This window comes from Rhea pennata, chromosome 3 (assembly GCF_028389875.1).
Source record: "Rhea pennata isolate bPtePen1 chromosome 3, bPtePen1.pri, whole genome shotgun sequence".
Taxonomy (NCBI): Eukaryota; Metazoa; Chordata; class Aves; order Rheiformes; family Rheidae; genus Rhea; species Rhea pennata.
Genome location: NC_084665.1, coordinates 23,483,745 through 23,508,508, shown reverse-complemented (window position 1 = coordinate 23,508,508; position 24,764 = coordinate 23,483,745). Strand labels below are relative to the sequence as shown.

At 38.5% G+C, this 24,764-nt stretch overlaps 1 protein-coding gene across 1 annotated transcript; it reads left to right on the top strand.

The window, feature by feature from the left end:
- The first annotated feature begins 1,173 nt into the window (after positions 1-1,173).
- RRP15 (ribosomal RNA processing 15 homolog) lies at positions 1,174-24,344 on the top strand. Its single transcript, XM_062573564.1, has 5 exons — positions 1,174-1,247; positions 3,898-4,172; positions 6,124-6,221; positions 7,147-7,348; positions 23,430-24,344. The coding sequence occupies exons 1-5, from the start codon at positions 1,184-1,186 to the stop codon at positions 23,574-23,576; spliced, it is 786 nt and encodes a 261-aa protein (XP_062429548.1). The 5' UTR covers positions 1,174-1,183; the 3' UTR covers positions 23,577-24,344.
- The last annotated feature ends 420 nt before the right edge of the window (positions 24,345-24,764 follow it).

Here is a 24,764-nt window from a genome sequence, read left to right as displayed (position 1 = left end):
ATCAGGAAAAAAACAACGAATGACAGAAGTACAAAGATACGAATCACTGACTATGCAGGATAGCAACAACAAATGAAATATTTATTTGCAAAAATGCAGGGTGCAGAAATTAAGCAGTATTTTAAAGGTTTTTATACCTACAAAATAGTGAAGAATACTCTACATGTAACATTTTTCTCCTCTACGCTTTTTTTTTTCTTCCTAAGGCATGATCATATAATAACTGAGCTTTAAAAAACAGCAATGTCATCTTAAAATCAACCCATCACTGTGAGACCATTAATAATATTATTGCATGTTATTATATATTCGATACTGCATTGCATCTCCTCTACAACATGAGCTAGCCTCCCTTAGTTTAATATATAGTTAGGCATACAGGCTCTCTAAGGTGCCAACGAATGTGCGTAAGAGCGATCCACACGCACTGGCTGAATGACTGTGACTAAAAACAACAAGCCACCTGAGCAAACCTCCTGCGAGGCCTCACTACCTGCGCTCGCGTCTACCGCCACACTTCTACCAGCACATTGAAGCGGCATAGTAACAGTAGTTTGTGACAACAAGCTTTCGTTGCTTTAGGTTAAAACGTTTTTAAGTGAGAAATTGCTTGAGAAGATTTGTTTGTTTTATAATTTGGGTGTTTTAACTGGCGCTCATGGCACTAGTTGAAAATGTACCTATTTACAGCGGTATCAGACTGAGTGACGGGGTGATCAGTAGGTGTTGTGTTTTTTTTTTTTTTTTTTTTTTTTCCTCCTACACACCGTGGATAACCTACTTTTCTGAACACAAACCCCCCTTCCATGAGGAGGGAGGCATTTCACTGCACCCGCCGAGCAGGAGCTCGCAAGCGCTTCCCGCCTCCTCAGCGCTTCCCGCCGGGCGCCGGCCGGGGACGCCGCCGGCCGCGCACAGGCCTCCCGCGCCCGCCGCCGCGGCAGCGCAGCGTACACAGCGCCTCTGGCTACACGTGCGGGTCAGGCGCAGCCGGCGCTGCCGCTTACATCACACCTCAGCAGCGCGTTACGAGCTCCAGCAGTTTACACTTGACTTCAGCTCCGCGCGGCGCGTTGCGGACCTGCCGCCGCCGCGCGGCCCGGAACCTCGGGAGGCGGAACCCGCGTTCGCGGCTCCGCGGGGGAGCGCCGGAAGGGGTTAGCGAGCGCGCGCCCCGCTCATCATGGCGGCCGCCGTGGCGGGCCCACGTGGACGGGGCGCTGCGGGCAGCGAGGAGGCGGAGAGCGGTAACGGGCGGGCGCGGGGCTCCCTCTCCCCTTCCCCTTCCCCGTCCCCCTCCCCGGGCCCGCGTTCGCCCGTGGCTCGCCGCTGGGGCTCGCCTGAGCGAGCTGCCGCGGCGTGGCCGGCGGGCGGTGCTCGCCGCTTGGCTGGGCGGCGCGGGTCCCTGAGCGAGTGGAGGTGTATGTAATTTTCCCCAGCGCAGAATCAGGGCTTTTTATATTGAAACTGTGCCCAGAGTGAACCTTTGAAACTCAGAACATCACTCCAAGTGGTTCTTCTGGGAGAATTCATCAAGTTTACGTTAGTTTGGCGTACGTGTGCGTCATCTCTTGCTCTTGAGGGATCATCGGACATACTCAAAATATGTCTGGCTGCTTGTGGAGGCCTTGTTCACCTTTCTGTAACTGGTCAAAGTCCTGCTCGTCTTCCGCAGTGTTTTTGGTCTGGGGCATTAGCCTCCTAGCTAGCTCTACTGGCTGAGGCAGTGATATAAAGAAGAAAGTTAATGTATGCTTTTGCAACTTTCCTTCTTTTTTTCCAAGCCTGTAGTGGTTTTTATGGCTAACTGAGGCACTTGTTCCTAAACAGTGTGCGGAGTTCAGGCTCAGACTTCAGGCAGAGGTTAGATTTGGTATGTATAGGAAGCCACAAATGTGAATTAATTCGTAATTTTAAAACAGGATGGTGATATTCTAGTACAGACAAGGATGGGGCAGAAAACTTGTCAAGTTTTGTTACCTGTAGATCTACTTCTGTGCATCCAACAGTTTGATTTTGACTTCAGAAATCAGGGTATGGAGACATATAGGGTGAAAACAACGCAGCTTTTAGTGATTGAGTGTGTTGAATGAATTTTCCACTTCTCGAGTTCCCTTTTATAGTAAGGGCTGTTACAAAACCCAGTAATTCTTGCTCTGTGTATCATGACCATATTTGTACTTTAAAGTCTAATATGAATACAAAGCGCTAAAGCAGTTAGGGGTAGAGTTATCATACTGTATATGTGTGTATATGTAAGCCACAAGTATTCAGTAAGTATTTCTATTCTGCATATGTGATATAAACGTATAGCCTTGCTTCTTTTCATAATGATAACCAAGTGCCTTCCCATCCTCTGATGTCTGGGCCTTAGACGCTTAGTTTTAAATTAGTTAACATGATTGGTTTGCTGCTAGTTTGTTTTATTGCTGATTCAAAAAGACAAATGGAAAAGGCAGCAAAATGAGTTAGAATGGCCACAGATTGTGCTTATGCTTGTAAAGTAAATAAATGCACAATTGATTAATAATGAATGAGAAGACAAGACTATCAGTAATGCTGTCAGCATAGGTTTATGGAAAATAGATTTCAAGCAGTCCTGATCTCTGTCTCTTAACAGTTTGGTTGATAAAGGAAATTAAATGGTGGTAGTTAAAAAAAACTATGTTAAAAATGTTAAAATGCTTGATTCAGTAGAACATAGCATTGTGATTTTAAAATATTTTTTCTCATGTAGTGTGAGAGTGTTAGATAGACTAAAACCAGTCAACTAATATGTCAAGATCACTGGAAAATTGTCTCCTTGCTGGTGGGATTGTATAGTCAGTACCCAGCCTGATTCTAATTGTCCCTTGCTTCAGGGACTTGAAAGTGCATGTAAAATAATTGATTGAAAATGTGTGAGTGATACAAATATTAGTAGAGTGGTGGCTAGTAATGTCAGGACACTTGTATGTACTTTTTTTCATTATGTGGTAAGATGGGTCCTCTGAAACAGCCAAATGTGTTTCAGTACATCCTAAACTTGAGCAAAGCTCATTCCAGTTAATCACCCTCACAGCTGAAGATCTTACTTTTGCTGTTTGACCCACTGAGCAGACTAATGAGAGAACATTCCTTATGGAGATTTCAGTTTATGTCTGGTTGGCTGTTCTCTCATGTCTTGCTCTTGTGTGATTCCAAAGTCCAATATTTTTATTGCTTTCTTTTGCATTTTTAAGAAGGTGGAGGAATGAAATCTGAGTGTTTATGCGAGCACAGTGCCTCTGGCTGCTTTTGAGATACCTGACAACTGTCTTAATTCACAAAGTGTTCTCTTTCTGTGTACTCTTTCTGCTTTGTTGATCATATTTTACTGGCTTTATTTTTGTTGACCAAGCTTTGTTTTTTTTGTAGGATATGTCCACCCTATGTTCAGGTTTGGCTATATGCATTTAAACACTAGGTGTCAGTGTTGCAGTTTGTATGCAAGTATGTATGGACATACATACATTCATAAATATGTGTTTGCGTATTTATGTATGCATACAATTTATAGGGGTTTTTCTACTGAAATCTTTTATTAGAAACCTAGATTTTGATGTTGAATCATCAAAATACTCGTTCATCTAATAATAAATTACCAAGGCTGTCTTATCCCTTTTACTCAATCCTTTTTACCCAACCTCAGTCGCTTTCAGTCGCTGAGAGGAGCAAGCACTTGCACTGTATACTTTCTAATAAATTCATTACTGTGGTGCATACTTTCTTGGGCGCTGTCTTGAGGAGTCAGATATAACAGCAAGCAGTGCAAGGGCCTGAACTCTGGTAACATTTGCACATGGAGGAAATTCAAGTAGTGGTGGGTTCTCACTAGAAGGAAGAAATTCTGATACTCTTTTTGCTTTCTTTCCCTAGGTTCTGAGTTAAGCTCAGGACTCCCTGAAGACAGCTACTCTTCAGGAGGTGAAGCCCTGGAGGGTGACGATGAGGATGAAACGGCAGCTGTTGGCAATGTGTTGGAAGAGCCTTCGAGTTCGAAAGCTGGCCCAGGTGCAGGCTGGGCAGATGCCATGGCAAAAGTGCTCAACAAAAAGATTCCACAAAATAAGTCCATCATCTTGGCCAAGAGTAAAAAACTGGAGAAAGAAAGAGAAAAGGAAAAACAGGAAAGATTGGAGAAGAGGAGGAAGGTGAGAAAGACAAAGTATTTCCCTGTACAATCACAGTCAGATGAGGATGTGCTCAGGATACCCTAAGCAGAGATTTGGGAGAGCACTCAGAGGTTTTCCCTCAGTTTTGGAGTCTCTTCCTGATCTCAAGTAGCTCCCTCAATTTTGGAGTCTCTTCCTGATCTCAAGTAGCTTGCGTTTTTTGACCTTCCAGGCAGGCATGCTGTAAGGCCTTTACCCTTACTGTTTTTTTTTTCTGGGCCATCATACAGGCTCATCTTTGGCAGCAGGACTGTTGCAGTCAGTTTTACTCTCAGCTTATGGCATTTTTGCTGTTTAGGAAGTGAAAAGCAGTTGCTTGAAGCTCAGTCTCCTCATGGCTACTGTTAATCTAGGGCATAAATGCCTTTTTGGGCATTACAAGTGAAAATTATTCTGTCTTTCTGTCATAGAAGGTGAGAGGAAGAAAGGCTAGAAAACTGCTTTCTGTTAAATTCTGCTATGACTTCCAAAATCAAAGGCCTCTGGCTTGAAATTACAGTAATCCTTTATATGCTTGTGAGTCACTATGTTTACTCCCCTCACTGATTTTCCTAATAGCAGTTTTTATTACTATGACCATGTTCTCAATTACTTACGATTCTGAAACCATTATGAGGAAAACAAAACTATGTTGACAATTAAGCGGTTTGTGTGTTTTTTGGTGGAAGTTGAATTCCAGGCTATAACTGATGTCTTTTTTAGGCTAAAAATACATAATTACTTCTAATGTGTCTTCTTACCAGTTCTGTTTTAATGGGATAACCAGCTTATCTATCTGATAGTCTGGGACATACTGTGGTTAGGCCATAGCCTGCCTTTTAAATACAGAGGACTGCAGTAGGGCATTTATTCATTTGTGGTTACCTGTGGTTTCATCGAGCACTGCAAAGCAGAGGTGGGCTGCAAGGCTCTAAACTGATTTGTTCAACCTTAAAAATATCTTGAAAACAGTCTGCCTTTTATTAATTTCTTGCTGATGGAAGCTAGAATAGGGCAGTTCTTTTGATCAAAGGCCAAAGCATGGTCATAAACTCATGTATTTGTAGTAGTCTGCCTGGAATTGTAAAGATAAGGACTCTATAATTCCATGAAAGACTTTTTGTATAACACAGACTTAATGCAACGTTGCCATGACTAGAACACTGCTAAATTGTTAGAAGGAAGAAAAAAAAAACCTCACCATCGTTGCCTCACTCCTGAAGCAGGGGCTGAGGAAATAGAACTTTCTACTATTGTAATGGGAATATAGAGCTGGCATTGCTGTGTCCAATGAAAATACTGGGAAAAATGATTTTTCCTGTTCTGAAGCTCATTGTTTCAATGACCAAACTGATCACTGTTGTTACAAGGCAGTGCTTCTCCAATGGGTACTCCTTTTCATGTTTGGGTTTTATTTTTTGTAGTCTTTGCCACGTGCCATTGTTGATCACAAAGCTGTGTCATGATTAATTCAGCAGAGGAAGTAAAGTTCTTGAGGCCCCAAATGTGACATGCCTGTCTTGATAGGTCCAGGATTTTATTGTGTATAAATTGCTCTATGATCAGTTTATGAAGGCTTGGAGGATTGGGTTGAAAGTTCTCTTTAAGTAATTCCCTTGTCCCTAGCAGTCAGTGTGAAGGTGTTTGGGTTTTCCCTAGACTCCTTTTGCTTGTCTCCAGCCAGAGGTGTCACTGTGGTGTGACTCTGATCTTTTTTTGTTATAAAGGCAAATGATTGTTTGAGATTTGATAGGGGCCCCTTTTGTGTCAGTGCTAGAAACTTCCCTCAGACCCATTGTCCAGCCCTATAAAAACATTCTGGAGTTCCCCTTACCCCCAAGCAAACTGAGCTTTGATTTATCATTTTTTCCGTCTTGCTACATATTCCATCAGAGCATGCTACATTCTCAAATGCACCATGTTCTTTCACATAACAATATTTATAACACAGCTCGATAAAAAGCGGGAGTGGGAAATGATGTGCCGAGTGAAGCCAGATGTTGTCAAAGACAGAGACAGAGAGAGAAATCTTCAGAGAATTGCCACGAGGTAAGAGGTTTTTCTTTCTTTTTCGAATGCTTTTTAAAAATAATATATTATCTTAAAGGGAGGGAAAAAAGGGGGAAAAAGCCTGCATAGGTAATCTGTTTCCAATCAGATTGAACTCTTAAGAAGTGACTAGCGGGAGCCGAGTGATTTATATACAGGTCTGCATTGTACAGTATCAAGTTCAGCAAAAGATTTCAGAAGCTTTATGAAAGCATAAAAACTTAGACAAGAATGTAATATTTGCTTAGCAGAGGTGCTTTACTGCAGCACCTCACTTTGTTAGTTTTATACTTTAAAAATGCAGAACAATTGCTTTTTTGTGTTTATTTTTTTTTGTCTTCTCCATACACTTTTCACTGGACTCACTTTTCTGATGTTCAGTTGCCTATTTTAAATTACAGTGGCTTGATGTCAAAGAAGTATCTGAACACCTCACTTGTGTTGTGCCTGCATATGCTTGTCTCCTTACAGGACTTATTCTTCTGCCCTGTCCCCCTGCTTATGCTGTTCTTAATGTCCTGTCTAAGGAATTGAACAACTAGTTGTAGGAAGAGTAACCTGCTTTTGGGGATGGCATATGCACTTGCATTAGTTTTGGAACAATGTACTGTAGTTATAGCAGAGTCTGAATAGTTACGGAGTTAAAGTGCATGAACCTTGACCCCAGGTGCGTTTAAGTAATTTGTTACTAGTTCATAGCAGTAGTTTTGAAGGCAGATTGAAAACTGAAATCCACTTACCTTGTAGTGAATGTTACTTCTTAGCTGAGCTGAAGTTTTAAGTAACTATTTTTGGAGCTAGAAGCCTTCTAGCATCTGTGCTGAGTGGTAGCTTTGGTAGAAAGTTCACTTCTGTAAAGGCAGCTTGAAGTAACAAGTGGTGGCTTTTTCTGTTTTTGGTTCTCCCTCCTCTTTCCCCATCCCAGAGGTGTCGTACAGTTATTTAATGCTGTCAGGATGCACCAAAAGAACGTTGATGAGAAGGTGAAGAAAGCCGGGAGGTCTGACAGACAGCGTGCTAAGCTGATGTCATCTGTTTCAAAGAAAGACTTCATCAATGTTCTACGAAGCATGGAAGGTGCTAAAGGAAACCAGAATCCCTCTGGAAAGGCCACGAAAAGTAAACAGGTAGGCTTCATCTTTTTGAAATAACTCATATGGGATCTTTTCCCAGTATAATTTTTATCCATTAATATGCCTGCTCTCTAGAACAGCTGTTATCCAAGTGTCTGGGTTTTTTTGGAGCCAATTGGGGATTAAGTATTTCTGAGCATGTTTTTTTTACTCTTTAGAGTAACAAAATACAGAACTGTGGAAGCTATCTTGTTGGACATCGAGCCTTGTGTATGAATAAGGTTTAGCTGTGTTTAGAAAGAGTAAGTTAGAAAAATGGGCTTTATCTTGGACTTTGTTGGTACAAAAGTAGGTAACAGAATCTGCTAGACTGTAGCAGGTTTGTGAAATTTGCAGTTTGAGCAATAATAATTAATAGCCTTTTAATACTGTAAAAGGCCTGATGTCTCCTGTGGTAACTGGATTTTAGATGATATAGTGGACCTTACAACTTGGGTATATGCACAGTTCTGGGAATTTGAAACTCCCTTGTGCTGAATGATTATGGTATCTGCAACTGAAAGGCTTTGCCATGCAAGTGAACATTATGACGGAAAGAAACTGTCTTACAATGGAAAGAAACTATAATGACAGCCTATTAAGAGACATATTAAACGTTATATATAGGATTTTTCTTCTCCTAATTCTGTGTACATTAGTTGGTGTGGCTGTATTGCTGATGCGATGTTTTGGAAAGAAGCATTTTAGCATATTTTACTTTTTCCAAATGTGCTCAAGTGAGAAAGACAATGTTGTGGGACTCATCCAACTCTTTACTGGTCCTTTCAACTCATCAAGTAGCTCAGAGTTAAAAACAAGTTGCTTAGACCTGTTCTTTCTCATAGTTCAGAAGCTGCCCATTTTTTGAAGGGTATTTGTGTTCAGGTTTGAACTTTGTGCTTGGTAGTGGGTGGAATACTTCTGTTGGCCCAGACTCACAGCAGTTAACTAAGTGCTTTTCTGTGCCAAGAAGAAATACTTTAATCAGTTGGGAGACAACAGTTTGTCATATGTTTTTTGTTTGTGTGCACTTGGGGAGCATGCTGAAACATTGCCTGGCATGAAGAGCTCATAGACTTTTCATGCAAGTGTAATATTAAAGTATTTTTTAAATTCTTTGGATAATGAGAACAATTTAGCTTGGTGCTGACACTTTATTTCTCCTTAAATAATTCCAGCTTGCTTGTTTGGGTGGGTGGGGGTTGTGCATGTGTGGGGGTGGGTTTTTGATTTTTTTTTTCTTTTTTTTTTTTCCTCGGGAATAGCAGAAGAACTTGAGAGTAATGGCAGTACCTATTACTACTACTGCTGTTGTTAAAGGCTGGTCAAGATTGTTAATGTAACAACCATGGGAACTGTATATCAGCTGCAAAACCGTGGCAGACTGACATTGACTGAATAGCTGAGCAAAAATTAGGGGTTTTTTTTGTGTGTGTAAAATTTTAGCGGATAATTTTCTAATTACTAGGCCAGAAAATACAGTTTTAAAATATTTCTTTACTCTAGAACAAATGTTTGATTTTGGCAGCATCAGTACCAGCACATTTGCATTCAAGTGCTTTGGAGAAATAATACTTTGGATACTGACTGGTTATTGGTTTTTTTGAGCATTGAGAAGTGATGTTGTCGTGTTTCCCCCCCCAAAAAAACCTTCAAACCTGAGGGTTTTTTTGTCATGAATTTAAAGCTATACTTGCTTTTCTGGAATAGTCATGACTGCCCATATAGACCACCCTCCTCTTCTCCTTTTCCTTTTGCAGTGACTCTTCATTCAGTGCTGAACCAAACTCTTTAAGAACTTTTTTCAAGCTGGTTTTAATCCACCTTATTTTCTCTTGAGAACACATCTTAACAGTTTAGCATGCTCCTATTCTCTTGCTTGTTGATGCCTGAGGTTGAGGCCAAAATCTGATCTTGAGTCTCCTCCTCAAAATTGTACAAACAATCTGCCACTGAACACTACTGCTGGCTTCCTGCGTCATATCTTTGCTTCTTGGTCTTTGTGGGTTTTTCAGAGGGTGGGAAGCAGGGGTAAGGCTGATCTCTGAAGAGTTAGTGAATTTCTTAGAGCAGGAGTCCAGCAGGTTGTTTGTATCATACCAAGGTGTGGGATTTTCTTGTTTTTGTGTTGATTTTTTTATTTTTGTAGCGCCTGTTTTGGTTTTAGCACTTGAGTAGGGTGTACTTTTTTTTTTTTAAGAAAGGAGAACATATTTATTTATTTCAACATAAACAATGGAAGAGATGCCAATCCCAAACTCTAGGCACCCTGCCATCAATTAAAATACAGTCCAGAACAATAAAAATACTACCCCACCCACGTAAAACAAGCAGTCAGCAAGAAAAATAGGAGAATAAAGTTTTCCCAGTGAAAGCAAACCTTTCTTTGTCCAAGCCTTGTGTTATACAAAGGAGCCAACTGTATTTGTAAGACTGGTCAAATACTTTTTTTTCGCTCTCTACGGTGGTATGTGATTGCAAGATTTGCTGCCATGTTTTTTAAAGGGTGATGACTTCTTCCCAATATGTTGAAGAAATCCCTTATAAAGCTCTATTGTGGTGGTTTATTTAGTCGTGTGTGTGTATATATATATGCATATAAAAAAGAAAGTATGTGCTCTGTAAAGGCCCATCTTTAGCATTGAAAGAGATACTTCACTTTAGCACAACCAACTTCTAAAATTCTTTTTCTGTTAGTTTCTTCTGTTAATGGGAAAAACAGACAACCTGTGTCCTTGCAAGGGATCTTGTATGCTTTTTAGCCATTGGCCTAAACAGCCGGTATAGATATGAAAGAAAGAGTATTATGCTGTAAAAAACTTATTTTTCCAGCTGAAACTATTGCCCTCTTTCAGGTTCTGTGTGCCCAGACGAGAGTAATTACTTTTCTGAGATAGTGCCAAAAGCTTTGTCTTTCATATCATTAACTGTTTATCAAGGTATTTCTTAATCCTTGCTGAGCCAGCTGACTTGTGTAATATTTTTCCCTGTTTTTTTCCAAGGTATTGTACACAGTGCTTGCCTCTGGGTAAAATCGTTTGATTTCCCTTCCCCTGCCCTCATCTGAAAACCTTTCGATGTGGGAGAAGAATGCAATAATTTAAAAATACCACTGGTTTGTTGTTTGTGTTTCTTTCTTTTTTCTTTTTTAATAGCATTTGTCAGGAGATGGAAGGCATTTCAGGTCTTGTTTAACATAATCCTTATAGAGCCAGTTTTCAGTTCAATATGTGTTGATTGTATCTTGCGACTGCTCACCTGTAAGATTCTTTAAGAAATGCATTTTTAATCTACTGGTTTAAAAAAATGTATACATCAGAGATGCTGTCTTTCCAGTCCTGGAGGCTGAAGTCAGCTTTATGACCATAGAAGAAGCACAGCAGTTGGTGGTGGCGGTTCCTTGCACTGCCCCAGTGCAGCTCTGTTGTAATTTTTTTTTTCTTTCCTATGGAGATAAATTCCTTTCTTTTTGAATAACCTTTCAGACAGTTGCTTCTGAATGACATCACAGGACCTAAGATAGGTGACATTTTTGTCATGGACAATTCTTTCTTATACTGGCTCTGAGACAACTAATTTCTTTTCTGTAGTCTGTCAGCTGTTCATCTGACCTGAGCTGGAACTAATTGGAACAGGTGATCTGAAGTTGAATGATAATGAATTACAGATTGTGATAAATCCTTATTAGGAAAATATTTTGCTCTCTAGCACCTCCTTTTCTTTTTCTTTTTTTAATCCTTAATTAGAGAAACAAGAAACTCCCTTCCTACACATAATTTTTCTTTTTCTTACCATGGTATGTCTCAAGGATAGATTTTAGTATGTGATTGTAGTGAGGCTAATTTCAGTTCTCATACCTGTTACTCTCAGGTTATGTTAATATACGTAACATATTCCAGTTTTAATGAAAGCCCAGTGCTCCAATGAAAGTCCAAGACTCCAATAAATTAGATTAGACTCAAGGGATGCTTTAAGTATCTTTAACAAATTTCTGGGCACTGTTAGTATTATGGCTTAAGGAAGTAACTTTGCTTCCAAGGTTGAATGAGACTTCTGATCTCTCAGACCTGTAGAGACATGTTGACAGATGTAGTGAATTATATGAGGACTGAAATCTTAACTGTATGAAAACAAAGCAATTTAGAGTTAACATTCCCAGGGCACACTCAACTCTTCTCCCTCGCTGCTTGTCAGTTCCAGCAGGGTCATTCATTACATGGTGTCAGCAGAAGCACCAAAAACTCTATTCTTGCCTTTTCGCTTATCATTTGTGTTGATCCCTGTAAAACATTAGTGGATGATAAAATAAATAGCTGGAGTGAAAATTACAAATATTCTTTGTGACAAGCATAGTCTGCACTCCTAAACCTTTAATTTTGAATCTTCTGAATTACCCGCATTTGTTTGAACTTGTAAGTTTTCTCATTCCAAATCTACTGCAGAGCATTTAAATGGTGGAAACAAGAGCAAGTTTTTCCATTCTGCTTCAGTTACTATGATCCAAACCTTGCAAGATTACTTTTTTTATAAACTTTACTGCTGACTGTATGACTATAGAAGTACAATTTGATTCTCATGCTGAGATAGTAGCTAGAAAAAAGAATTGTTGTATTGGTCTAAATAGTATCTACTCTAAAATAATTTATTAAGAGGAGGAAAGATTGGCAGAAAAGAATGCAAGTGCTGTTTCACATTGCCTGTTAGTCATATAAGACAGTGCTTGCTCTCAAGCTGGACTGAGAATTGAAGTAATTTTCTAGCTGAGTTTCTTCTGACTAATGTGTATTTTATGAATGAGCATGGTGTTTGATAACTAAGTAAAGTGCAGATGATTAGAGTCAGGTTGGCTGTAGATGGTTTTTTTTATTCATAACATTTTAAAACTCCATAAATGTTTCAGTTCTAAGTGGTAGTTTCAAGACTGTTCAAGGACAGAAATGCTGCACTTCTGACTTTTACTCAGACTGATCATGCTGGGATTGCAAGAAGTGGAATGGGGGCTTTTATTTGTCGAGTTAGATGAGGATGTAAGTGTATCTTCCAGTTGAAAAGTTAGATCTGTTTAAAACTTGTGGCCCTGCCTTCTTTTTCTCACTACTGCAATAAGTAGTGGCCATTGGCATGTCATTCTACTTTTTTTTTTTTTCAGTTTCCATAGTACAGAAATGTAAAAAGCTTCATTATTATTTTCATCCATACACCTGTTTGGATGGCGAGAATGCGAACAACTGCTTCAACCAGCTGTAGGAAATATTTTATTTCTGAAGTGTGATTGAAAGCATAGATTTCTCCTAGCAACTTTTGTAAAGTGTACCAACACCTCTTTTAATCTTCAAAGGAAATTTTTATCTCAACAGGTGATAATGACATTGTAGAATGGAAGAGTAGTAGTAGTTTATTACTACAACTGTTGTGTGCTGACATTACAGAACTGGTTGAAAGAGTGACTACACACACATGTATTCCAGCAGATTGGAAGGGGCAGCCAAATATTAATTTAGTTCAGCTGTAACCAGAGTAGACTTGTTCTCCTGAATTTAATAAGCATCTTCCCACTGCATGCACAGAAATTTTAATTTGGATTTTTTTATGAATCCTGTATTTGTAGCTATATTTCCCAAATGTGTATACTGTCTTGAAGGCCACCTCCTATATGCTTGGGTGTTTTTAATGTAACTTTTTGTTTTTGTCTCAATAGTTGTTAATTATTCAGTTACACATTGTGTTCTAATTTTCTAATTTAAATCTGTGTGGATAAATATTGTACAGGCTACCATCAGATTGCTATATCCTAACTTCCTTACATTCTTTAAGGCAAAGGCTAGTTGTGTGGTTTTAAAAGTTTATTGTTAGTAACTTTTTTTTTTTTTTTTATCTGTTCACAAGAAGACAGTTGCTCACCCAATTTGGGTCATTTTGCAGGACTGGATGTTTAGATGTAGAAGTTCATTTCCCTATCATCTGAGTTAGCAGTGTAGCTGGTAACAGGCATCTCTGGTTACATGGAAATGTTTGTCTTTGCCAGTGTTACGTGTGTCTGATTGTTAGATGTCGAGACCTTGATGGTATGAGTTCGGCTCCAGAATAGAGGAGCGAGGGCTGAGTAACAGCAGTATCTCACCAAGTTCACCTTCCTTTTCCCTGTGTCCTTATCTCCAGGTTTCCCCTTCTACTCTACTCTTCAGTCTCCTTTGGCCTCTCTTCTGTTATACTTAATTAGAAGTCAGAAAGGAAAAAGGGTTGTTTTTGCTCACTTTACACGAACCTTCTTTATCCTTTTCATGTTTTGTGTTCTTGTCAGCTTCTTTCCCATGGCAGTGCAGGATTAAGCATGTCGTATGTTCAGTCCTACGCTCTGATGCCTGACGCTAGAGTGACCCTTCAAACTAATTGAGCAGAAAGAAGACCTGCTCCCGTGTTGTCAGCATGATCAGTGAACAGTCCAGTTTAATGCAGTCTTTTAAGAGATGTAGATAGTATGTGATCAGTGAGAACAGATTTTTTTAAAGAGAATTTAATTGCTGAATGCCTCACATATCTATACTGAACATACATGACCTGAGGTTTGGAGTGAGGGAATCCCCCCAGATCTGCAAAGATGTACGTGAAGATAGCAAAGGGCACATTTCCAACTGCAAAATAAGTTCTTAAGATTTTAAGTCACAAAAACGAATGACAGAAAGTTTTCATGGATGCCTATAAGAAATTCATTTTTCTTTCTTTTTTCCTCCTTAGAGCTGTTGTTTTAGGTTAATCTCATCTTGAGAAAGGTTGTGTTTTTAATTCAGATTTCCCCAAAACCTTCAGCCTGAAGCGGATGATTTCATTAGAAAACTTCAGCCTGAAGGAGTTGAACTATGGGCAATTTTATAACTGAATGCAGGTCTAATGATTGAAATGTTAGAAAACATTAAGAGTGCTCTATCAGCTCTAGCTATAGTATTTGAGAGTAACTTGCCTTCCTGTTTGATCAGGAGTGCATGGGCAACTGTGGTATTACCCTGTTTTTCCCAGATGATGCTGCCAGGCTGTTTTTCAGCAAAACTATGTCTAAAACGAGCACAGGGAGGGTTATGTTTGTGCATCTTGTAGTTTACATGTGATCATCTTTTGATCTTCCTGTAACTACACAATGCACAGACACCTAAAATGTCTAATCCTATTAGAATTGCTTTATTGAAATCTAAAACTATGATCTGCAGAGTTATTTTTCATGGAAATTTGTCTTCAGTTTAATCTGTGACTGGTTTACTGACTGAAGGCGTAATAGCTTAAGATATGAAAGTCAGTAGAGCTGGGGAAACTTTTCCTTTTTTTTTTTTTTTTTCTCCTGTTCCTTTTGAATCTTTCAGGTCATTATTCTTCTGGGGACCTTTCACTTTTTCCAAATCTCAATTATTTCAAATATTTATTTACAAAATTCCCTAACTATCAAACAGCTGATTACCTGGTTGCTCCAAAGTTTGTTCTGACCACTGACTGAACTCCACTAATTAATAATTAAGTACTTCTGGTTATTGCTTATAGACTTATGTAACTGAGTCAATTTAAGAGTTTCAACCAATGCTATTCCTGAGTAAATGTAGTTAGAGAAAATATATCTAAACTTTTCGTAAAGTTTGTATAGCAACAGTTCTCTTCTGGAAGTAACGAAGGGTGATGTTTGTCTGTCTGAACAAGTTTGTTTTCCCCATTTAAGCACTTTCTATTGTAAATTACCTTGAAAAGTGATTCCCTTACTTTGAAGTTTTATTAAGGTATAAAATACTCTGGTTTCCAGAGTGCTGAAGATGTGTATTGGAAATGGCCTCTTTGCACACCTACTCTTCTGTCCATCTTGCTAGAGTTCAGGAGTGATGGATCAAATTAGAAGAATGGCAGAGGGTTGCTGACTTTTTTTTTTCCTCATAGAAGAATTTTGTTTTTTAATGACTGTTTCTGAAACTCACTGACAGCTTAAAACTGATATTTAAGGTGATTTATTTTTTCTGGTATTGTTTATTTGCTTTTTGAACATACTGTTACTGCAAGTAATACTAAAAATGTCGTCCTTTAAAGATCTGACCTCTTTTCCATTTGCTTTTGAAGTGTTCTGTGTATGACCTTTCCTAGCTTCAGCAGGCATTGTGAAAAACCTATGCAGAAACTCTGAAGGAGAAGGAAGGGTAGGCAGTGAGGAGAAAAGATGGTTTGATGGTAAGATAAGAGATTGGGATCATGGGTATGTTGTATAGTCTTTCTTAGTTTTAAACTGCTTTTAAAAAAAACCATCTGAAGGAGAATTTAACCAGTTAAGCTGCTTAGTAGTTATACAGACTTCAGTAAATATGCAAAAGTTAATTCACTGTGTATTTTTTACTCCTCTTCTGTCTCCCCAGTTTTTTGGATCACTGCACTTGTTTCAGGACCCAAGTGGAAGTCCTGAATCAGAAAGAGGAGGCTGTTGTCCCACTTGTTCCTAATCAGATATGAGATAACTTCTTAAGTGCTAGAAGTGACGAAATTTTGTCATTACTATAGCCTTCATTGTTTAAGACAACCTTTTGCAGCTCACTTTGCTCTACCTCTTGCTGAATCATGATGAAAAACAGTGGATGGTTAGAGCATCACCTGTAGGAAATAACCTTTATCACATACATGTCTTCCAGGTACGGTTTAAGGGCTGGGGAACTGGATGACTTGCAAAAAGAATGTTGTGGGTCTAGGTAACATGCAGGGTGAGAGCTCATCCTTACTTCATAATTCTTCGTTACTGCAGGAAATACACATAAAGAAATGTAGAACCAATTAACTGATAGAAACCGTTTTATCACTTGTGGAAAGCTGTGCAGAGTTCCTTTCTGAGCTGAAATAGTAAGTTCTTTCCTCCTTTACTTTGAATCACATTTTTCCAAATAGAGAGGTTCTTCATTCACTGTTTTCCTTTTAGGAGTATTGATGAAAGCTGCCAATAAGACAGAGTCCATGCAAGTTTGCTGTTGGTTATTAACCCATATTAGCTCACGTGTTTGATATGAAATAAAAAGGATTTGGCAGACTGCTCTTAGCTGAGGCTTGGGGTTAGATTGCATTAGAAAAACCTATTCTTTCTAAAGAACAGCCTTGGTTTTTTTTAGGTCAGGATTAAGATACTCAGTGAAGCATTGTGGCATACATGTAGTATATAACATGTAGTAGTTTAAGTATAAAAATCTTGATCAGAGACTGTTTTTAACCACAGTGCTGATTGGGTCTTTGTGTAAAGAATTCTTTGATCTGAGTGCTGTGCAAACAGTATCAAAATTGTCCTTGCTCTAAGGACCCTGTGGTTCAAGTGGATGCAAGCTGTATGGAGACTTGTAGATGAAGAAAAGCGTTGGGGCATCAAGTGAATACCAAGACAGCAGTGGTCATATGCTAGGGAGTGATTCACTCCTGGTGGTGTAACTGCTGATAATTAAGCATTGGAAATGTGAAGGTGAAAACATAGATGGAGATGATTGTTTTTACAAAAGAAAAGAACGACTGTGACTGAAAATGAGCTGATATGGCATACTGAAAACGTTATCTGAAAACTTGCTATACAAATGTGTTACGTGATAACCTAGTATGAGGAATGTGTTCTTTCTGTCTGTATCTTTTCTGTAATAATTTGTGGTCTGCTGTGAAGTAACTTTTGTTCCGTACCTACTTGAAAAGTACTCATTTGTGGGTGGCTGGGAGAATTGCATAAGTGGCATAAGTCACAAGTTGGAAGGAGATAGTCTTACTATATTTCTTCAAACACCTTTGAGGTTTCTGTTTCAACTGTGTAGGTTTGAAGTCGATTATATTCCTTTGAAAAGTGATGTGCATAGATGCATGCATTCTGGAAGGGGTACAGTACTATATGGAACAACAAATAGAAGGCTTTTTCTGTGAGTATCCCCCTGTAGTAAAACTTTGATACCTTTCATCATCACTTAAAAACAGATGTAATGAGCATCTCAATGCCAGTATGGCCAGACATTATCTTGCAGCAGTGAGCAGTAAAATTCCTTGTGTAGTGGAAGGATTTGTGAGATGGTTGCTATCAGAACCTGGAGCACAGCAAACACTGAAAACTCCAACACTTCCTGTGTTCAGAAGGGCCCCATCTTGCACTTGAATTTTTAAAATAGATTTTTTTTTTTTCTGGCAGAAATACCAATTTATGAGGTTTCTAATGGATCAGGGTTAAAGAAATCTGCTCTCATAAGTGTTTTCTGTTATGTTTCTTTGTAGTTAAGTATTTAATAATGATGTTATCGGTCTTTCTTCTTTGTTTAAGTCCAAATGAATGTTTATTTTTAGAATTTCTGTAATTCAGTTCTGACCTTTCATGGGTTGGTGTGTGTTTAAGCCTCTGCATGCCAACCCAAAACATTCCTTCTCATTCGCACATTCCCAGTTGTAGTAAACCCCGAAGGAGGATGTGAGGATGGGGAGATGCCTCATGCGGGTCGTTAAGTTCTGGGTGGTCTTCTGGCTATGCTCGAAACGAAAATCAATGTTTGTTGTGCTTCCATTGTCTTGTAGTAATAATTCCAGTGCTTTACTTGCAAAGAAGTTTGAGCAGGAACAGCAGGATTCAAAACACACTGTAAAAAAAAAAAATCTGTTTGTTTACTAGAAATGTTAGTACGTTTTCTGGTGTACACAAGAGACCCTGTGGTTCACACTGTGAATAAATCTCCTGTGCTGCTGTTGATATCCACAAGTATAGTGTCACTTCAAGTATTCCAAGGCAATTGAGTTTAGTCACTCAAATTCCTCGTTTAGAGAGGAGATGTAAATATGTGTTGAATGACTCTTACCTTAAGGAGTAAACTGATTTGCAGAGTTACTGGAGCAGAAGAGACCTCTGTTGTGCAAATTGTGCATTCCATGAGTTTGAAAGTGCTTTCCAAAATCCAGTAAATGTGTTGGTATGAAACTTTGGCTCAGAGGTTCAAGATAGTTGCAGGTGTAGAGTGTAGTCACTGTTTTCAGGCCTGTGGCTTTTTGTCCCTTCAGGATAAGGCTTATAATTGAGATATTATTGTCATTCAAATCAGTTAAAGCTGCGAGCAGTGCTAATGACTAAACCAAAGTTCGATTTTTCTGATAAAAGTCTTTACACTCAGTTTCTACTTAGATAGCTGTTTTAGATAGTATAGGCTGCATTTTTTTATTATTTATTTCTTGCAGCCTAGTGGAAGCTTTTCTCTTAGCTTGGGAAGCTGGATATGCCTGAGAACCCGTCTCAGGGTAATATGTTTGTTCATGGTGTTTGTCGTCCATCCCCTTCTCAGTGCTTCCATATGGAGGCTTCACAAACCTCCTGGTATCCCTGCACTGGTTCTGTTGAGGAGGTTTTAAACCAGCTTGCTTGGGAAGGGGCTGCAGAATAGCAATAGTCATTTGCAGAAAGGTGCAGGCTGCTAGGAAAGGGCAGTTGTCAGATGTACGTGAGAAGGCATTTTCAGCTCCTTTGTTGTCACCAAAAGCCTCCCTGTATTTGAAGCTCTCAGATGGCTGTATTGAGCAAAATGGAGGAAACTGGGCAGGCAGTTCGAATTAATTAGACACGTTGGAAATGTTTTCTCAAGACTCTAAAATTGTTGCTTTGGAGATATTTATGTTAGAAATTCCTTCCTTGACAGGTACAAATAAACGCTTATTGTATGTGATGGTAAAGAGAGATGCCCCTGCAAGCTCTGGCAGTTTATCCTGTACATGGATCGAAGGCATGTGAGCCCAGAGTGCTGGTTGTAATTCTTAGTTTTGAAAAATGTTCATTTATTAATACCCCACAGTTACTGTGTCTTCTAGTTACAGATAGACTGTAGGGGAATCTCTGGGGTGATGTAGGTATTTTTTTCTGTTTTGCAGAAGAAACTGAGGTATGTTAAAGTGGCAAGTTGGGGGAAAGCAGAGTAAAATGCTGTTTTTAATCTGTGTCCTGTTTTCAGACGTATTTTTTAATACTATGAAGCAGTATAGGACTTCTATCTACTTGCAGACAGGGCTCTGAAAAGCTCTGGCAAAATTTGCCGCTCTGGTTTTAGGAATTTGCTGTCCCAGTAAAGCAGCAGAGGGAAATGACGATGTAGTGTGACTTAGACACATAGGACTTAAGCTTTCAAGGCAAGTAGGTTTGAGCTAGGGCATTGGTTTGCAGACTGATGCAGCTGATGTGCAGTTACATGTTTGCTTCTGCTACAAGGGCAGTAGCTTTCAGAAGCGCCCGTGCACTCTGCAGCAGCTCCTGCATTGCACTTGGTAAATCTCAGTTCAGGATGGTTACTGTGACTTCATTTAGCAAGAGTGAATTACATAGCTCCAAACTTTTACTGTGGTAAAAGAAACAAGCCAACACAAAGTTGTTTAATTTCCTAGCTGTAGTATTTCGAACTGAATGGTTACGTAGCTGTTGCTGGTGCCGTGGGGCCTTCACAGATCAATTACTTCAGAAGCATCTAGGAGACAGCTCCAGCCTGGATCCTAAGAACACATCCTGCAAGCAAGTTTTCTCTGTGTGTCAGCCCTGAGCTTTGTTTGTTTTCTTAGGACTTATCTAAGAAATACAGGTCATCTTCTCCTGGTGCAGATTTTTGCAGGTATGTCTTCAAAGCAGAATCAGTTTAGGAGGAATCTCCCCACTTCAGACACTTGCTGTGCCAGATTGAACTGATGCTGTTATAGCTTAGATGACACACCAAGCAGTCAAGGTAGTGTCTATTTTTATTTTCCTCTTTTCAATTTGACTGCTAGTCTGTCTTAGCAAATGAGTATCTGCACTAAAGTATCCACAACATCAAGTTGTTTTCTGTCTTACTTCAACTTACTTCAACAATACATCACCCTATATCAGTGATAAAAATTCTGAGACATTTGAGGAACTGCTTCCCCCTTACCCCCTATGCCTTTTAAAAAAGGTTATCGCACCTTCAGGCAGGGAATTAATCCATTCAAATGTATTTTTAAAGCAGGAGGAGAGTATTTCACTCTTTATCTTGCTCGAGGGATCCCATTTTATTTAGCAGCACACACTAATGTTTATGTAGCCTGTTTTGTTTTCATTTTGGGATGTTCAAAGGGGACTTCAGTGTTGTAGTGAAATGTGGGAGATGTGGATGAACAGCTGACTGGAAACTCAAAGTAGTTGTATGGAATGAAAGCTAGTTTATTTTCCAAGTGCCAAGAATCAGTTTTGTTTTATTTAGATGAACTAGATTATGGCATTGAAAAGCCAAATACATTAACATTCTTAAAGTAAGCTGGGAAGTGATATTACAGTTGAATTAATTGTTAATTATACATAGAGTCTTGTTGCATATTTTGTTAAGACTTTAGGAATTTTTTGTGATACGAAAAACTAGAGTAGTTTTTATTGTAGGGGAAAATAGAGCAGTAAATGAGTTAAGAACAAAGATACTAAATGTGAGTTTTCATTCACTTGGCAGCATGCTTAAAATTGGTTAAATATTTGCTTTCAAGCATTTAATCTCCATCTTTCAGGCATAGGCATGCTGCCTCTGTCTTTCTCCCTAGTGCTTATGTAAACCTCTGTTCAAACTTTGTGCCACATTACGTAGTAGGTAATGCTGTGTCGGATCAGCATCCCTCTTTTGTTGAGGTCCTGCTTTTGTCCTGTTCAGGACTGATCTCTTGCTAAATATAAGATTATGATGAATTTGAGCATGAACATTGGGCTTTTCTAAGTTCGAACACTTCCTTGTCACTGTTGACAATAACATACTGCTTCTGTCTTCTTTAAAAAAAAAAAAAGGGAAGTCTACATGTGTGGAAAATCATGGAGTGTCTCTTGTTTTTTCTGATTATTATTTTACATTTTGGAAGAAGATAAAAAAATAGATTTTTTTTTTAAATGAAAAGAGATATCTGGATATCCATTTGGATATTTCAAGTTTTACTCTGCCACATTTAGACAGTGATAAGAGGGCTTTTTTTTTTTTTTTTTTTTTTTTTTTTTTTTTTTTTTTTTTTTTTTTTTTTTTTTAGAAAAAGGACTGAATGACTTCAGTAATCTTTTTGGTCTCTCTCTTTGGAAAGGTGAATGTAGTATAAAACAACTAGAATACAGTTACAAGAACAGAGTATTTTTGTTTTTGTCCCTCATTGTAGTACTGGCATTTCCACTGATACAGGTTATTCCCATGTGGACATTCTAAGGTCTCTCTAGGGACCTTATGTTTTCCACTTTTAATTCCCGTTTATTGATTACTCTGCCTTAGATGCTTTCAGCCTTTACTGGGTATAGCATTTGAAGTCAAGTGCTGCAAGAGTGAAAGTGGATAGGAGCTGCTGTCCTGGGGAAGAAGGGTATTGTTTTTTTTTTTCTATTGCTGCTGGAGATGAGAGAGAGTTACCCTTAGGAACAGGCGTTAATGAGAGCAGCTGAGAAATGAAAACAATCTAACACAGTACAAGCATCTTTATCCTGTTTTGTGAGAATAATCATCTTAAAAGAACTGTAGAGCAAGTCACATCTCTAAATGATTGTTCCTGTTTTGAATGGCTGTTAAAAGTAAGTCTTGTCTGGCAGACTTCTTACACCCACATAGCTTCTGTTGGTGTGTTATGTTGTGTTAGATTTATAGTGATAGATCTGCATTTTCTATTCCTTATTTCTCTTGCTGTTTAATTCTTTATGCTGCTTTCTCCCAGAGACTGCCTGAATATAAGCTTAATATGTTCTAATGTATTGCATATTCGCAGGAGTACAGATTGATGATAATAAGAAAACTTATTTTAACCAGCTAAAAAAAGAACATGGAAACAGAACAGTCATTGCTTATGGGTATGCTTTACAAAGAAAAGGCATGAACTAAGTCTACAGCGATCCCCTTTACTACAGTTTTTGCATCTAGTAGTCAAAGCAATGTCAGCAAAGACATCTTTGAGGGGCATTCCTGTTTCAATTACTGCTTTCTGATCAAGCAGTACTAACGCAGAAGGATGCCAAACGGATTATCCCCATCCAACATCAGGGCTGGCAGTTACTTAAACTGTGAGTCAGTTGAATCCTGTTCTTTTGAGCAGGGAGAGCGGGAAAAGCACTCACTATCTGAGATGCCTGTACAATTCTGTTTCCAAAGCCCTGCAAAAGTGAATTATTTTTTCTCCACTGCATCTGATTACTGTTCGGTAGAAAGGTTCTTCACTTCTTTACTGGACACTGAGCCATGTTGTTTCCTAGAAATGTTTTGCTACTAGGGCTTAAACCTCTGAAATACTCTTAGTACATGGAACAGTTTTGAGTATTTTCCTACATTAAGAATGTGGGAAATGTTACACATAAAGACATGTAACATTAAGAATTTAGGAATTACTTCACAGTGTTCTTTAAAACTGTTGCCACAGGATGGGGCTGTTGCACTGCCCAAATACCTTCTGTCACTTTGAAGAACTGCAACCTAGCAATGTTTTCAATGCTAACCTATGCTCCTATTGCTTTTCTTTATTATTCACCAGTCCATGTAGTGTGGCCTCAGTTTGTCCACTTTCAAGAAGTAGGAAATTTGGAATAAGGTGCTGTTGGCTTGCTGAGTGTAGATCAACTTTCAGTTTCTTTTAGAGGCAGCTTTGCACCATATGACAAGCCCAGGTAGTGAGGTAATAATCCACATAAAGGGGATTTGGTTCACATATCGCAAAATATGTTAAATATTAAATTTTGGGTTTTTAAGCCTTTATTAAATCCATATTTGTGTTGTAGAAATGTGCCAAGAACTGTTCTAATGAAGCAGCACCTGGGGGTTAATAAATGATATCATGAATCCATTTTGATTGCCAAGAAAGATTTTAATAAAAGACGCCATGCCCAGGGTTGACTGTTTCATCCGTGAGCAATAATTATTTTGTTTCCATGTTCTTTTATTGGTTGATTTTAAAAATTTTTCTTATTAGCATCATTTTCTATTGTCTTCCATATTTCTACATCAATTTGCATAAATAGCTAGCCCTCAGTGTGTCTGTCAATACAAATTTTGAAAGTGTAAGACGTTAATTTTGATTGCTTGAAGAACTTCCATCTTTCACTGCCACCTTTTTGCATTCATCTCATCTCCCTCTCTTCCCCTCAAACATTTAGGGTGAAATGAAGTCTGAAGAGGGGCCAGAATGGAATATACTCCGTGATGACTTCATGATGGGAGCATCTATGAAAGACTGGGACAAAGAGAGTGATGGAGAGAGCAATACTGAACAAGGAGATGGTCTGAAACAAGACAGTGACTGATGAATGAAAGTGAAAGCCATTCAAGATAATGTTTTATCTTCTTTGTTTGGATAAAAAGTCAACATTCTGTGAATGTACAACACTTGGAGGATGTCTCTCCTTTTTTTTAAAGAAAGTAGAGACTTGCACAAGTTTGGGGTGCCTTTTCTCCTCCACTTCAAACTTTTATTTAATACAGCTTCATTAACTATACTGAAATCCTGAAATATTTTTCCAAAACATGTATAATTTTCAACATATTTCCAAAACATTTGTACAGTCAAAATAGTGGCACCTGCCCAATGAAAGATAGATTTTTGCCAAGGTCATTAAAAGTTTATACATTAGTCATGGCAATTGATGTATTAGTGCGCCTGCATTTCTAAATCAGTGTTGCACTTTGAAAAGTTGTTAGCAATTCGCAATAGAAATGGCTTACAATAAATATAGAAATGCCGTCACCTTGTAAAGTTATCGGACTCCTATAGAGTCTTTATTACTTTGGCCAGAAAAGGTTTTGTAGATAATAAAGAAAAGTAGCCATTAATGTGATAGTTCTGCTTTTGGAACGTTAGTTTGAATGGAGATAACTACGGAAATACAATTGTAAAAAGAGAGACTTGACTCTACTGATTGGTTTTGTATATATATTTTATTTCCATTACAAGTCTGAAGTTATATATCTTAATAGACTGGTAAGAGAGGAAACAATAGTCATTGCTCTTGTTTTTATTTTGGGGAGAGGTGATTCTAGCAATGCTGAATAAAATTGTATTTAGTGTTGCTCCATTTGGAATTCTGGCGCTCTGTTTTTTTCAGTAAGAAACTGAACCTATGAGATGCATCTTTTGGTTTAGTCAACTATAAGGCTAATTCTCTAGGTCATTAAAGGGTTTAACAAAAGCCCTTCTCAGTGTGTACTGTGAGAGTACAAAACTTTGGAAGATACAACACTAGTGGCTTTGTTTAAACTACAGGAATTTCTCCGAACTGGTTTTCTGGTTGTGAAAAGGCAGAAGTTAACATATGTAGTACTACTTATTATATATAAGCACATTATATACAGTATGTAGAAGGAATAACATTGTGGTTAAGGAGTTTTAAATACGAAGCTGGGGCTGAATTCTGTTTGTTTCTCTGTTTCAGATTGATTGTCTTATATTGTGTAGTTTCTTTTAACTTTACTCTCTCAGTTCCCCATTTACTATA

Coding starts and splice junctions, on each gene's coding strand:
- RRP15 (XM_062573564.1), top strand. CDS start 1,184: ATGGCGGCCGCCGTGGCGGGCCCACGTGGACGGGGCGCTGCGGGCAGC. Junction 6,222..7,146: donor CTTCAGAGAATTGCCACGAG/GTAAGAGGTTTT, acceptor TCCCCATCCCAG/AGGTGTCGTACAGTTATTTA. Junction 7,349..23,429: donor AGGCCACGAAAAGTAAACAG/GTAGGCTTCATC, acceptor TCAAACATTTAG/GGTGAAATGAAGTCTGAAGA.